The 16,313-nt window shown below is 42.2% G+C and overlaps 1 protein-coding gene across 1 annotated transcript in view; it reads right to left on the reverse strand.

The window, feature by feature from the left end:
* NEB (nebulin) overlaps positions 1–16,313 on the reverse strand; it is a gene marked incomplete at its 5' end in the record, with an annotated part of 219,214 nt that overhangs the window by 45,144 nt on the left and 157,757 nt on the right. The window contains 16 exons of the mRNA XM_079925461.1: positions 285–389; positions 545–649; positions 2,728–2,832; positions 3,246–3,350; positions 4,049–4,153; positions 7,881–7,991; positions 8,323–8,421; positions 9,429–9,533; positions 9,638–9,742; positions 10,304–10,411; positions 11,588–11,695; positions 13,002–13,109; positions 14,179–14,283; positions 14,942–15,046; positions 15,382–15,579; positions 15,897–16,010. Of these exons, the coding sequence (XP_079781587.1) occupies positions 285–389; positions 545–649; positions 2,728–2,832; positions 3,246–3,350; positions 4,049–4,153; positions 7,881–7,991; positions 8,323–8,421; positions 9,429–9,533; positions 9,638–9,742; positions 10,304–10,411; positions 11,588–11,695; positions 13,002–13,109; positions 14,179–14,283; positions 14,942–15,046; positions 15,382–15,579; positions 15,897–16,010 (1,791 nt within the window). The remainder of the gene's footprint in view (positions 1–284; positions 390–544; positions 650–2,727; positions 2,833–3,245; positions 3,351–4,048; positions 4,154–7,880; positions 7,992–8,322; positions 8,422–9,428; positions 9,534–9,637; positions 9,743–10,303; positions 10,412–11,587; positions 11,696–13,001; positions 13,110–14,178; positions 14,284–14,941; positions 15,047–15,381; positions 15,580–15,896; positions 16,011–16,313) is intronic.

Genomic DNA, 16,313 nt, shown 5'->3' on the forward strand with positions numbered 1-16,313 from the left:
CAGTTGCTCAAAAATAGGTTATCATTTACATGAAATATATCGCTTCCAGTCATGTATTATGATGTAACACATTTAGAAGAAAAATAAGGTTTATAAATTTGAATATATTTTTCTGTCTCCTGAGTTGAAGCTCACTTATTTAGCAATGAGCTTTATGACTTAAACATCCATACACAAGAGCTAAAATTTAGTCAAGTGTTTAATCAGTTTTTATGCAGTGTTTGATTTCGTTGTCACATGGACATATTAATTCATATGTAAAAATAGAAGATTTCAAGACTCACATCACTGACTGCATCAGTGACTGCTCGATGGTGGAAATGCTCAGGGTGATCAGGGATGGACCTCCAGATTCCCAGCTGGCTCATGTAGTTCTCCTTGTATTTTATCTGTGGTAAAAGCACAAAGACGGCTTTAACATCTTACCCAAATTTAATGTAAAAAAGTCCATTTGTCTCCAGAGAGTTTTAGGAAAGGGAGGATACTTTTAAAAATTATGGTGGGTTACTGAGCCCAACACAAGTAGAAATATATAGGGGCATACTTTACTGATGTGGTCTGTGACTTTGCGATGATAAACGATGTCTAGAGCATCCTTCACAGTGTGGTATTTCCCCTTGGTCTTTTGAAATGTTTCTTTATAGCGTAGCTGGAAAGAGGAAAAGCACATGGATTATAACGAACTCCCAAGTTAAATAACTAAGCTCTTTTAACCCTGAACTCTCCTGAGTCTTATATCTCTTAAGTTCTCCCTTGAATAAATTTGGGAGAGATTAAAAACCTCTTTCACATCCTGGAAGAGAAAAAGGACATTCGGAGAAAACAAAAGAAATCTGCATAAAGTGTGGAGTTTAGTTAATGATAATGTAACAATATTGATTTGTGACAAATGTCCCATGGTATTGTAGGGTGGTAACAACAAGGGAAACTGGGTATAGGCTATAATGGGAACTCTCTGTACTATCGCTGCAACTTTCCTGTAAATCTAAAACTACTTAAAATAAAAAGTTTATTTAAACGTAAAACAAGCAGACAAAAAGCTCATTTGGGAGGAGAAGAAAAAAAAAAAGAAGCATAACTTTGTTGAACCCAAGACATACTAATGTATGTGGAAAAAGGAGAAAGATTTAGTTTCTAACTCCTGGTATTAAAAGCCTTTTCCATGGAGCAGTCCTAAAATTTTATTCCATTTCAATCTTTATCTTTGTGGTATTTCAAAGGTCAACAGCTCTGACTTTAACCTAAGAATATCATAGAAGTTTCATCTCATCTACACAAAATGAGTACTTCTCTGAGCACTCTGTTTTCAATCTCGAACGAATCTTTTCTTTTTTGGGTAGCTGAGCAAACACATAGTGAAGGAGGCCTTTAACTTTGTTTTTCAGATGGGTAATCTAAGATCCTTTAGCTCTACTTGTGGAGATAGCCACGGTAGATAGGCTAAATTTAATGCCACATACCAGCTGGACTATTTCAAAGGTTAGAGTTACCAGTATTGGTACTGACAAAGCCCTGGGGATAGGGCTGTCCAGTGGTGTATAATGAGCTCCCGGGGCCAATTTCACTGTGTGGACATCCCTGAGAAGTGGTGATGCAGAGCAAACTTGGTTCAGATTAATATTCAACAGTAACCTTGAAGTGATAAAGATGGGGTTGTCACAAGAAGACAAAAACTATCCTAGCAAATAGATTTTTGAGGGTAGCATATAATTTTTTCAGCTTATATTTTAAGCAAACCGACATGGTCTTCTTCCAACTAGCAGACTCCTTTTAGCTGCAACTGAAAATTTCTGACAAAATTACGGAACTAAGATATTGTTCCAATTTGCTGTACACTTTCACAATTCTGCTTAGGGATTACTGTGGTTACTTAAGATGCTTGAAATCCTAGAGCTATGTTGCTAAATTGAGGGTGAGGGGGTTGCTTGAGCTTTTGGCTGGGTTAAGTCCCAACCAGTCCTCCAGAGATCCTGGTTCTGGTAATAGGTGCAATGCATTCATAATTGGGCTCTGGGACACAAAACTGGTAAGGACTGGCCACCTAACCGGGTTGATTCATTTCATATCTTCATTAACAGATAATCTCATTACCGTTGAAAGGCACTCTGTCCTTGATCATGTGGTATGGGAAATGAAAGTCTGTTCCTGTGAATTCTAACAAACATGTCATTCACATGATTTAGGCGATCAAGAGGAGGAACAAACATTTTGAGTGTCAACTAAGAGCCCTGCACTGTGCTAGAAACGTGTATCTGTTATCTTGTTTAGTCTAATTTAATTATCACAATTCTTATCCTCATTTCACATATAAGAAAAGAGACTCAGAAGAATTAGGTAAATTATATGGAGTCATACAGCAGGCAAATCACAGCATCAGGATTTGAAACCGTGTTTGGTTGTTTCCAAGAACAACATTTTATGGATAAGCAACATCAAGTATCCCTAGGAAATGCCACCAAAGAATTAGAAGAAAGTGTCATATTTTTGCTTGGAAGAGCAATGAGAAAAGCAGTAGGTTTTCAGCATCTCTCAGCCTTATTCTTAGCGACTTTGCCAAATGGTATTGTTTGTGCCTGTTTGTTTGGCTTTTGTGTTTTTGTTTCTTTCCTGATCTGTACTGTGGGCCAGGACTTTGAATTACGGATATGACTGTAATATCTTATGCTTCTTAGGCGTTTCCACTTCAGCTGCCCCATCACAATGAAGAAAGAAGGGAGGGATGCATACATCACTGGCATTCCAGTAAGCCTTCTTGGCTCTGATGAGGATTGGCGTATCTGGAACTGGAGTGTACTTGTCCTTCATCTTTTCGTATTGAATTTTGTACTTTTTCTAAGAAATAAAGATGGAAGAGAGAGAAATTTAAGTTCAAGTGTTTTCATCCCTCCCAATTCACAACCATGGAACAGATCCAGCCTAGGGACACACCGGATCATGCTCGTTAAGAGAATAGCTCTGCCTTCTGTTTCTTGATGCTGTTGAGCACAACTTCTAGAAATGAGCTCTCTGATCAGAGGCAGCAGGTGAAGGTTTTTTTTTAATTAATTAAATTTATTTATTTATTTTTATCTTGGCCACGCTGCATATCTTATGGGATCTCAGTTCATCACCAGGGATTGAACCCAGGACATGGCAGTGAACGAATCCTAACCACTAGACCACCAGGGAACTCCCAAGCAGGTGAAGGTTTTAGCAAAGGATTTGTTTCTTTAGCTCAGTGCCTGGGTGCCGAATTCCCAACTCACCTCACTGACCATGTCCTTCACGTCTTTAGCATGCTTCAAGGCTGTGGTCTGGTTTCCAGCATGATGATGTGGCCTCTCTTTGGTGGCAAGTTCAACATACAGATACTGAATGATAATAGGCACAACGTTATAAATCAACTATACGCCAATAAAAATTAAAAACAAAGAATAGGGATCAGATGTTACAGAGATAAAATACTCCTTATTTAGTATTCAGTCCTCTTTACTCATTTCTAACCCTAAGATGGGAGGGCAGTGTCTACTTGTTATTGTCCTGATTTTTTGTTGTTGTTATGTGTGTTTCTGTTTATTTGTTTCTCCCTCTGTCTCACATTAGGAAACACATATACGCGCTCCAGTCATCTAACATTCCTGCTGCTGAGTGTGGTCTAGTCTAAATCCACGTGATAAAAAATGCTGATAGAAGAATGAGAGGAATTCTGATAGTCTTCAACATGTTTTTTTTTCATTTTTGCCTGAATGCATGAATTGTGGTTTCATTTATCTGTGGACAAAATATAGGTCCTATGGAATGAATTAAAAAATTTATTTTCACCACCTGGAATCCACAGACCACTCATCCAATGACTAAAGTTGTATAGACCTTAGAAGACATGGCATTACCTGCTCATGTAAAACATACCATAGTGAAGACGGCCCCAAAGAAAGCAGCTTCCTGAAGTTAAAGAGCATGAGGCTGCACCAGGACGACCAGGTGTGAGGGTCTGCTACTGACGGGAGTGGTCAGCCACACAGAACCACCCCCTGGGGCAGGTTTATGAATCTTCATGTGTGAATGTTACCTGACTCTGAAGCTTCTGCCCTCGCTTGGCTCTTGTAAGATCAGGAGTATCAGGAACTGAAGTGAAGATTGACTTCTGCTTCTTGCCTGCAGCTCTGTACACCAGCTGGACATAAAACAGTCATAACCATCATTTCTGCTTCATGGACACATTCTATGCTCTGCAGATGCCTTTATTGCTTACTTCAGAGAAAAAGCAGGGCCTCTCCCACTGCAGCAATCTCAGTTTCCGTCCAATAAACCAATACATTTTTTTTAACCTCCTTAGCCTTCCTTTTCTTTTTTTCCTTGTATCAAAATTAGAGACATTCTGCAGCCTGTCCGAGTTCCAAGCCACCTGCTGTGTTCTTGTTCCCTTCTCACCTGTCCCTTCTAGGACCCTGTTCTGGCAGTTACCCTCAACCTTCCCGATGTGCCAGCCCTCTCCCTTCTTCTGCAAACAGACCCAAGTCCCTCCCTTCATTAAGCCTTTTCCAAGTTCTGCCAATGGCCTTTTTCCTTTCTTTCACAACCAAGCAAACTATGTGTTTTGCCTTTTTCTCTCTTTTGATTAATTTCACAAGGCAATAGTTTGGCTTCCACCCAACCACTCCAATGAAGTGAATTGCATTAAGACTACCACAAACAATTACAATTGCTACATCCTAGAAGGCTTTTCCGCAGCAACTGTAACTGCTCAGCAATTTCATTCCTGAACTCTGTTCTCTGCCTTCCATTCCCCCATTCTCCCCTAGGGGGCCTCCCATCTTTCTAGGCACTCCTCAGCTTCCTTCTATGGTTCTGCACTCGCCCAAAGGCTGCTATTAGCTAGAGTTAAGGGTTGGCTCCTTTTACCCTATACATTCTCCTTGGGTAACCTCATCTCTACCCAGGACCTCAACCATCAATTTGAGGTTGATGGTTTTCAAATTTTGTTAAATGGTTCCTTGATATCCTAGTCATGCAGGCCAGAAACTTGGGGAGTCATCCTAGACCCCTTCTCCCTCATTCCCACATCAAAATGGTCATGAATCCTGGGCTCCTAACTTTGTGATACTCCTTAAATCTGACCTTCTTCTCCTTTCCCACTGCCATGGCCCTAGTTCAGCTTCCTGTATTGTTTCTTTCTACATATCCTTAAGAGCCTCTAAACCACCTTCCCAAATCCTCTATTGGACACTTCACATGGCTTACCCATCTTTCACAAGCCCAAGAAAGAGATTTTCTTAGAGTTCAGATCCAATTAGATGTTAATGCTCAGATCTATCCTGCTCAGAAATAATTCATCAATGACTTTTCATCAAGCCCAAGATCATTAATATATCACCCACGAGTCTTCATAACCTGGCTTCTTCTATCCCATGTCTCCAGTCTCATTTCCCAACAGTCTTCCACACTCCCCATGTGATATTTGAAACTAGTCCCAGTTTCTAGAACTCATTATGGCCAATTTCCCATACTGTGCCTTCTACCTAGAATTTTCTTCCCACTCTTATCTGCCTGGAGAACTCCTGGAGACCATACTGTCTTGATCATTCCTATAGGATACCATTTATCATATTGATGTCTGTTTCTTCCCAGAGATTATGAGTCCATAGAATGCAGGAGCTCAGTTTTATCATTCTTTTATCACCTCATATTTAGATAGAAGATCTGAAAAACAGTAGTCCTCTAGTAAATATCGAGGATATTTAATATAATGAGGTGAACGAGAAAGTCTAAATGGATAACAAATAAATCCTAATCATGGATAAAAATGCTGGTTGAACAGATAAAATGTAGGAAATAAATAATATGTATATACACATGTATGTACGTGTCCATTTCTTTACATCTAAATTATATACAAGTGCAAGTTGAAACAAAATATAGCTCATCTGCTTAGGGCTGTTTTTGGTGTTACCAATGAAAGACAGGAGATAAACAAAACAGAAATTTACTGTTTCTCCCAGGCTAAATTTTTGAACAAATCAAATCAACAAAATCATAGAATTTTATGGCTAAAAGAAGCCCAAATCATTACCTAGTCCAATTCTCTAGCTCAGGAAATTAGGGTGTTAAAGTTGTGAATTAGAAAAAGTCACACAACAAATTGGAAGTAATTCTGGAACTAAGACCCACCTCTCCCATGCCATTTCTACGATTCCCTTTGAAGTGTATTTCCCCTGTACTTAGGTATGCATTGTTTATACTCCTTGGGACAACATCTCTGCTTCCTAGTACTACAGATATATATGTGTCAAGAATCTGCACAATTTAAAGACAAATCAAAAGTCAATAACTTGAACTTTTGGCCATCAAACTTTTTACTAAGCCAGTGTTTCCCAAACTCACCTGATCCTAAAACCCCCTTAGTAAGAACAGATTTGCAGGCTCTACCCCAGTCCTTCTGAATCCAGGGTAGTAGCTCAAATCGGTATTTTCTCAAGCTCAGGTCATTCTACAGTGAGGCAAGTGTGAGAGAAATTGCACTACTAAACAATATCTATTTTTCTTCCTCAATGTTGTTGCATAACATGCACAAAATCCCAACAGGAATTGGGAAGAAGAGAAATTAAAGTTTTAGATAATTCTGAACCCAGACAGCTGAGAGAAGTAAAGGTATTTCCAAAGATGCCAATAAGCACTTTAAGTTACCAAACAATTTTTAATTAGTTAATTATTGGCTGGAGGAGAGATGTGATATTTTAAAGCAGTGGTTTCCAACACTGCCTGAATATTAGAATTACCTGTGAGGCAGCTAAAAATATGCAGATGTCCAGACAGAGAGAATCTAGTGTGGGGCTTGAGGTTGGAGCCCACTCAAGGGTAGTTTTAAAATATTTCAGAGATGATTCTGATACTTAGCCAGCATGGAGAGGCACCTTTACTGAGAAGAAACCCCACACTCATTCCTATCTGAGTGCTAGCACTGGTTGAAATAACAGAGGGAAGTGCTCAGGAAAGCAAATGTGCTCAATGTAGCATTTGTAAGAGCTGAAGAATGAATCATCCTCTGCCCTGGCTCACTCCAAGCGCAGGAGGCTGCACATCCTCTCCACTGAGGACAACGCTTGATTTGCCAAGGCTTCTTTAGGTCTAAGGACATAAGTGATCCCTAAACAGCAGCCATCAGAGTTATTAAGCATGGGGAGTCAATGAGGTGGCCTGACAGCTTTATGGAGTCCGATAAACGAGGTCACAAAACAAACTGAGTTGAATGAGAATGGCCCACTGACCTCTAATAGAAGCAACCATTTACATTTGCGGGATGCCCTTACCTTTAGAGAACACATTTCGTCCTTGGCAAACACGGACATCTGTTATGGCGCTATAGAATACACATCTAAATAAGATGGGGGGCCATCCCTCAAGGGACCAACATAGGTGAGAGGATCAGATCTATGCACAACTAATGGCAATAAATCAGGAGCCTGGGTGCCAGGTGGGGCAGATGAAAATGAAACTAAGTTGTTTGGAATTTCCTGAGTGGGCACTAGAGCAGAGAGCCATTGAAAAACTTTTCAAATTGCATTGCCATGATTAGGGTTCCTGACAGCAGGAATTAATGAGAGAGAAATTTTTGAAATAAATTCAGTTTGGAGACAACAATAGTCTAAGACAGAAGGACTCTCTAATCTATAAAATCATGTAAACTCTCAGCTGTCCTAGTCATAGGTAGGGCAAGTATCAATAGCCTCATCTTATTAAAAAGGGACAAAATAAGTAAATTGAGGCAAAGTGAGGTCAACTGACTTGTTTAGACAGGGTGGCCACTCTGTAATTAAAGGCAGAAGGGAGATTTTGGCCCAATATAATTACCTAAAAAAAGATCGCTAGAGGAAGGAGGCCCTTGTGGTGACATGTTTACTTACTTCACTCAGATGTGTCTTCAATTCCTGCACTTTTCTGTATTCTGGAGTGTCAAGCACCACTTTGTATTTGTCTCGCATCTTCCTCGCATTATCGGTGTATAGGTAATTAGACTTAAAAAAACAACAATGGAAATACAAGTTGATTAATCACTTCAGGAATTGCATGTCATGGTCACACGTTGTCTTTCAAACGGCTGGCATGTGCAAGCCACACTGACGCTCCCTGTGTCCTGGAGGTCTTCCCAAGCAGGACCAAAGACAACCGTCATTTAACTAAGCTCATTACCTTTTTTAGGAAGCACAGATCATCTTGAGTGGGTCATGACTTTCTCAGTGAGTTAATGGCAAATTTCCCCTTAACAGAAGCTACAGACAGATTCCTCTTGCCCAGCTTTGTGAAGCTGTGCAGGAGGAGCTGCGTGTTGGGACGGTGTGCACTCACCCAGAGCTTCCGCAGGTGCCGGGAGCGGACCATGTCAGGAGTGTCATACAGGAAGCAGCCCAGTCCCCTCAGGATCTGCAAGTCTTCTTTGTATTTAATCTGTGTCACAAGCATAGAAATATAGCTGGTCATGAGCAAATATAAATCAAGAATAAGACAGAGTAGTGATACTTTTTTAGTGATGGATCTTTCATTTTGGTTCAACACATCCACCCTGTACTCTGAGTTTGCTTGAACTCAAATGAGTCATAGGTTTAAAAAAATTTTTTTAACTTATCTATTTATTTATTTTTTGTTGCATTGGGTCTTTGTTGCTGCACACAGGCTTTCTCTAGTTGCGGCGAGCAGGGGCTACTCTTTGTTGCAGTGTGTGGGCTTCTCATTGTGGTGGCTTCTCTTGTTGTGGAGCACGGGTTCTAGGTGCGCAGGCTTCAGTAGTTGTGGCACATGGGCTCAGTTGTTGTGGCTCACGGGATCTAGAGTGCAGGCTCAGTAGTTGTGAAGCATGGGCTTAGTTGCTCTGCGGCATGTGGGATCTTCCCAGACCAGGGCTCGAACCCGAGTGCCCTGCATTGGCAGGCGGATTCTTAACTACTGTGCCACCAGGGAAGTCCCATAGGTTTTTAAAATTTAAATTGCTAACCCTGAACTGAGAAGAGGATATGGCTATTATTTTATTATTATATGGATGAAAAATACCATAGATTAAATGGAGTGGTATTTTATGAGAAGTAAACATTCAAGGAGAAAAAAAAAATTTCAGCAGGAAGTAGCTAAAGTGGGTGGGAGCAGGGGTAAGTAGGAGAAAGATACTAAACATGACCTGGACAGAGGCCACTTGGAGTGAGGAGCTGGTAATGATTTGGTGTTGAATGTAGAATGGTGGTCAGCCATTCTTGCATCTCCCAAGTGGTCCTCTTACTACTATTTCCATAGCTGGGGAAATATGGGGTCCTGTTTCCACACTGCTTTACCTCCAAGTTCTACACTCAGTTTAGAAGTTTACTCATTGCAAAAGGCTGCTCAAAGACTGGTTGGCTTACATACTGAGAGCAAGCCTGCCTCTTGGTAAGAGTCTTCCAGAAAGACCCGTATGAGATGCTTACATCACTGGTGATGTCTCCCACGTAGCGGCAATGGAGCACTTGGGGTGTGTATGGCAGAGAGATCATGTGGCCTTGCATCTTGAAGAAGTCTGATTTGTAAATCAACTACAGGGGAAAAAAATGCCCATAAACACATAAATTAGAGACCGAATGGTTGACATTCATCCCTGGGTTCCATGGCCTCCCCTCTCTCCTAAGAAAATACCCACCTCGCTGACAGCTTCTTGTGTCTTCCTGACTTGGCGGATTTCAGGAGTGTCGGGAGTTGTGTGGATCTTGTCTTTCAGTTTGTGGTACAACTGTCGATACAGTCTCTACATTGGAAGGAAAACCATTCCAGATGATTAGTGTAGGATGATGAGGGCATCTATACACTAATCAACAATCAAATACTGTACATATTTAAAGAGCCATGAGAAGTGAGATTAAGGATACAGAAAATGATTGAAATTAGAAAAAATAGAGAGTGATATTTATTTTGTTTGGGTGAAGAATTTTGAGCACAATCTTTCCACTTTCTATCAGATGGTTGGATAGTAGGGTTAGATATTCAGACCAATAGTTTATGTAGAAAACCAGGTTCATGAGTCAGACTAACATGCAACCTTACTAAAGATGCAAACTTACTAAATACAAATGTCAAAAGAAGGAATTAATTTGCATTATAATCTATGGATGGGGTAGGTCTCTACAATGGCATTACCAAAATTAAAAAAACATTGCCACAGGATATCAGTATCAAAATGGTGACAAAAAGGATCTCCTTACTCCTTGCTGATGTGTAAGTTTATAGCTGAAATACAATTAATTCTTAATGCATTTCAAACAAAACCATGGTCTTTGAAACTCCTCCACAGAATTAACATTTACAGTACCTCGCTGGTAACGTTGTTGACCCTTCGGACATTGACAAATGGGACGTCATTGGGTCCAAGGGTATACCCATTTGCCTTCATGTGTTCATAAACTTCTTTGTACTTGAACTGCAGACGCAAAGTGAGAATGAGATCACTGATGGGTGAACAGAGAGTAGGCGTCACATTTCTCAAATGGAAAAGGGCTGTCGCTTTCATTTGAAAATTAGTCTCTAAGCATTAAGTATGAAAAAAAGTCATTGACAAAATTTTTGTAATAATCTGAGTCTTGAAAATTATTTGTTGGCTAGTAAAGCCAGGTCCAGAAAGGAATACAACTCAGGGTTGCCTAGATTAAATCTGTTTGTAAGTAGGTATGCAAAATGCAAGAAAAACCTGTATTTTTAGTCCCAATATGGCTAGGAAATTAAGAAATGCAAAGCAGAAACAAGAGACTAATTGTAAGACTGATGGATGAATGGCTTTATAGACTATTTAAAAAATGATGTTAGAAGATTAAATCTGTGACTCTGCTTTGGAAACCATATTATTGGGCCACAGACTATGGGACTTTGCTGGTCAGCATGTTTGATTCCCAGGACTCTGGAGGGAAATGTGGAATGAAGAGCTCATTCTTCAACTGATGGTTGGTTTGTGGGTATGACCTGAAGGCCAGAGTCACTGGGATAGCCTATGCTTCTTCAGGCCTTGTTCACCAAGTCCGAACCTGACACTAGTGGGAAAGGTTGGTATCAGAGCTAATGCCTGGGCAATGCTCTCAGGTAGTGAGAGTCTAACTACCCCTCTGAGATTTCTATGAAATGGGCACAGAGGGTAAGTAGTGGGGCACGTATCAGAGCCTTTCCTCTCAAAGGAACATGCGGTGATGTTGTATCTTCTGCAATGAAATGTTGCAGAAGGAAGACAACATTAGCGCTACACAGCAGTGGTGCATGTATGAAGTTGCATTTCCAGTAGAGGGCTTGGGATAGTTCGGGATGCTTCTGTGCTAAGGCCAAAAGAAGTGGAGGCATCATGGCAGCCATGATTGCTAAGCCAAGGTAACTGAGTGATGCAGATACAACCCCATGAAAATCCTACGCTAACCCACTGGGCTACCCAGGCACTGCCGAATTGCAGGAGCAGCACCCCTAGAAAACACACCGTCTCCCCTTCCCTGCTCCCATCATGGTATCATGTTGAAACTTCAGGGTGTGATTAGGGGGATGAGAATAGACTGTTAACAAATATTAGCGTCCCCCTTCCCACTTTAAGCCCCATCTTAATGAAGAGGAGACCACTCACGTAGCTGCTCATGTATCGGGTGTCCTTGGTGTGTTTGAAGTGAGGGGTGTCAACCGGAAGCCTATATCCAGTGGGCAGGGAGTGCAGGCCAGCTCTTCGGTACAGATTCTGCCGGGACAGAGAAGAGCAGGTTAAATGGGAGCTACATCAAACGACTGATCTAAGTTAAACAAGTCAGATCCAGGTTTTCAATTTGATACTTCGTGTACTTACACTCATTGAATTGATTTCAAGAAGAAATTAACTAAATTCTAAGAGTCAAGCAATGAATCAAATTACTCTTAACATATTGCTTTCAAAAAAAGAGCAATGAGTGAAGGGATTTATAGAAAATAATTCTTCTGTGTTTCTAAACATATGCCTGGTTGACTGCAGGGCAACCAGCAAGAATTTGGGAAAAGTAAATCGGCAGCTAGTGCCACCTCTGTGGTTAACCCTACCCTTAGCTGATATTCAAGCCATCACCAATCCCCGAGATAGTCATAATTATAAGACGCATCTTTGGAAGCCCCCAGGGCCCCATAAATACAGTGTCTTGATGTTAGGCTGTCAGGTCAGGAGGCTCATGTTCCTGGCAGAAGGAGGAAAGGAGTTTCTGTCTGTGATTTGAAATAGTCTGTCTCTCAGGGGAGCTAAAGGAGTAAGAATAGTATTTAAAATATTAAAAACCAAATTACTTTTAACATTCAGTATAGGATAGTAGCATTAAAGGTGAGAGCAAAGTAGCACCACCAGATAACAAAGAACAGGGATATTAAATACGTGAGTGGAATCTAGTTTCCTTCTCTTCTGAATTCCAACAGTAATTTCTAGCTTTATCTCTTATTGTATGGAATAAATAGTCTTTTTTTTTTTTTTTTTTTTTTTTCAGTACGTGGGCCTCTCACTGCTGTGGCCTCTCCCATTGCGGAGCACAGGCTCTGGACGCGCAGGCTCAGCAGCCATGGCTCACGGGCCCAGCCACTCCGCGGCACGTGGGATCTTCCCGGACCAGGGCACGAACCCGTGTCCCCTGCATCGGCAGGCGGACTCTCAACCACTGCGCCACCAGGGAAGCCCAAATGAATAGTCTTTTATGATTATATGCCTTGTCTTTGTCATCTTGTCTTGGATTTTAAGCTTTTTGAGAGCAGAGATAGTAGACTGACCCTGTTCTATGTAACTTCTGTGCAAGCATTGCTCCAAAAATGCCCACTGCTTGCTCTCAGACAAGAGGGAAGACAAGCAGTGCACTGTTTTTTGTTTTGTTTTGTTTAGCTCGTGTGAATGAAACAGGCTTTACAATTTACACGGTCAGGATGTAAACTGTAAAGGCTGAGGATGCCCAAGCCGAGGCCACTTCTACAGAGGCCTGGCCCTCGTCAGCTGAGTCCTGGATTTCTGCTGGGCACTCTGTCCAGGTCTCATTTCTCACCTCACTCTGGAGCTTGTATGCATGAAGGGCCCGGTCCAGATCCACAGTTTTTGTGGTTGGAGCCACTTTGCCTCTGATGCTGTGCACGTAGTCATGGTGGTAGACGGCCTGGGTACAGAGAGAAGCAGAGTGAGCTGAGTGGACTACGGCAGCAGGGTTAGAAAGAAGCAAAGTAAACACAAACCCAAGTCTCCTATTATAAAAAGTAATAGCCTGCTCCCCTTTGCCTTGGGAACTCTATCTCATATACTGTGCTTTGTCCACCAGGACCACAGCCAGGGTATGGACCCCACACTGAAAAATCAGTGGAAGAGTCAGCTCAGGCACAAGAAGAGGAAGAATGGGCATTTTACCACTACCTATTCCAAAAGAATAAGTTTTCACGTCCTGACTCATTGGTGGGATTTAATATTTGCTTATTAACCTTTGGGGTTAATAAAAAAAAATGGGCAGCCTGCTCTGTGTCACTGTGCCATTACAGGGGGTGCTTTCTATCCACTTTCTAGTCATCTGCATAAGGATGCTGAGGCTTGGGGGATTAAGAGCTTCTCTCAAGCCTCACCGATTATGCGTGGTAGAGGCCACATCTGTAACTGCAGAGACCTTCCCCTCCTCATCTTACCATAGTGAGCACTAATGTATTAGAAGGCTGATACTACGAGGCATAAACCGTTGCTTACAACACAAGGATACAAAAGTAACCTTGGAAGCTCTAAAAGCTTTTTAAATCCATGGATTTCATAGATTTGGATCACTTACAAGGCCACCCCAGGAAACTGATGGAACATATCAGGTTTTAGGAAATAAGAGCAGACTCTTTTTTTTTTTTTTTCGGTACGCGGGCCTCTCACTGTTCTGGCCTCTCCCGTTACAGAGCACAGGGTCTGGATGCGCAGGCTCAGTGGCCATGGCTCATGGGCCCAGCCTCTCCGCTGCATGTGGGATCTTCCCGGACCGGGGCACGAACCCGTGTCCCCTGCATCGGCAGGCGGACTCTCAACCACTGTGCCACCAGGGAAGCCCTAAGAGCAGACTCTTAAGTACTTTCTAAGGCACCAACTCTGGTTTCCCATTGAGAAAAGGCCTGGTCTTGCCCTACTTTGGTTTTCCCCACTTCTGCTGGAGCAGTGGCCCTGTCTTTACTCTCCCAGCAGTAACTTTCCCTGTGGGCACTTACGTCACTTAGTTGTTTCCCACTTTTGACAGCCTGAACATAGATGGGAGTGTCAGTAACCAGCTTGTAGTTATTCCTTGTTTTCTGCACATGAGCTTTGTACTTGATCTGCCGAAAGGAAGAAAATAAGCCTGTGTTAGACCATTCATTATATTAGAAATTGCTGGTTTTCACAGAGGGTTTGGTTGCTTTTAACTCGTGGCATTTACATGTACATTTACATCCATGTAAATGGCATTTACAACAGACTAACATGCACTTGAATTTTATAACAATCGGCGTAATCAATGCTTACAGTCACATGGATCTTTTAGAGTCTTCTAGGAGGCTTGACCACTGCTTTCCTAGGAATGTTTAAGCTTTCTTCCTGAAATCTTGATTATAGTATTACTTTGCCTAGCTAATCCTCTTTGCAAATAGACCCGTCTATAGCATCAAAGACTCCTAACAAACGAGCTTTTTCTCATAATGAGGATTATATGTGCATTAATATATCCAAAATAGTTCAGAAGGTGGCGAGAAGAGCCAGGGGTCCCTTCTCCACCAGAGGACAGCGGGACAGCTCGTCTGCATCGTTTGCACTCCTGAGAAATGGGCGCTCTGCTCCTCAGAATCTTCTTCCAGCTCAGCCATCCTCAGCACCACTTGAGATGCAGCTGGGTGTGACAATGTCTATACTTTACATACTCTCCCCTTGACGCTAGACTACACAGAGAAGGAAACACACTTTAAAGAGCTGAAAAAACAAAAAACAAGGCAAACTCACATCATTGCGTAGATCGTAAGCATGCTTGGCGTGGAGAATCTCAGGAGTGTCCCAGACGTAGCAACCAATGCCTTTCAGCCAGTTGAGATCATCCTTGTACACAATCTAGGGGATTGCACCAGATGGAGGGGGTCAGAAAAAAAAAACTTTACTGTAACTTTAACACCAAAGACATGGACACCCTCGGGACCCAGGAAGACCTTGTGGAATGAAAAGCAAGACATTATGCCCTGAGGCCGTGGGTGTCTTGGAGACATCAGCATAGAGAGCCCTGCTTCCAGGGACGGCCTCGAATTCCTGACAGACCTATGGGTGTATCGAAAAGCGACACTGGAAGAGGGCTGAGCTGAAGAACCAAGTGAAGAACGAGGTGAGTCAGTCTCTCTTCAGGGGGGCGTATGGGTCTGGGGAGGGGAGATCTTCATAAGCAATGGGCTTACGTCGCTGATCTCATCTGTGACCTTCCTGACGTGACTGTTGACTTGCAAGTCGGGGTGGCAAATCCACTCGTGGAGGTGAAGGCGGTAATCGATCTCGCTGACTTTCTTCTGAGAATCCTTAGCAGTAACCATCTCTACCATGTCGGGCACCACGTGGATTTTCATCTTGTTCTTCTCATAAACGGATCTGTACAGGCGCTGTGAAGATAACGTAACATGCCAGTTACACAGGGAATTACGCAAGGAATCATGGTGATACGTGCCTTTCTTAGACACCAGAGAGGTCAGGGGAACCAATTTACAGCAGTTGGTTGGGGGCAGGGTGGGGACTGGAAGTTTCTGACACTTTCTACAGATTCATGGCGGTGGGGGAAGCAGTATGGGCTTGAAAGAACACTTAGCTTCCTCACACGTGCATGGTCAACGCCATACGCGTTGTTGAACAGAACATGTTCTGATTTATAGTTCGTGGCTCCGTTACTTGACTTTTGAAGCCAGCCTTTGGGGTCACTTACGTCGATGTTAAACTTGCCAACTCGGAGGCACCGTGCTGTGTTCAGATCATCTTCAACACTTTTGGGCAAAGTATAAAGAGCTTTGAACTTTTCATATTCTTCCCGATATTTGTTCTATAGAGAGAAAATACAAAGGAAGAAACACAGTTTTGAAGAGTAATGGATCTGGATTGTTAAAAATGCATGAGACTTAACAGAAGGACCCAACTCTAAGATGGGCCACCTTGGGGTCAGCACTTCTCTGAGCTTGTTTCCTTGTCTGTGCCCACAGGCAGAGGTGGCACAGCCTGCCTCCGGATTACCTGAGGATTAGAGCAGACTGTGTGTAAACGTTCTTCAGGTACCGGTTTTAAAACCCCTGTACCAATACTGGTACTTCTACTGTTACCACAACTAGTTTTAAAGATTATGTAATTT

This window comes from Stenella coeruleoalba, assembly GCF_951394435.1.
Source record: "Stenella coeruleoalba genome assembly, chromosome: 6".
Classification (NCBI taxonomy): Eukaryota; Metazoa; Chordata; class Mammalia; order Artiodactyla; family Delphinidae; genus Stenella; species Stenella coeruleoalba.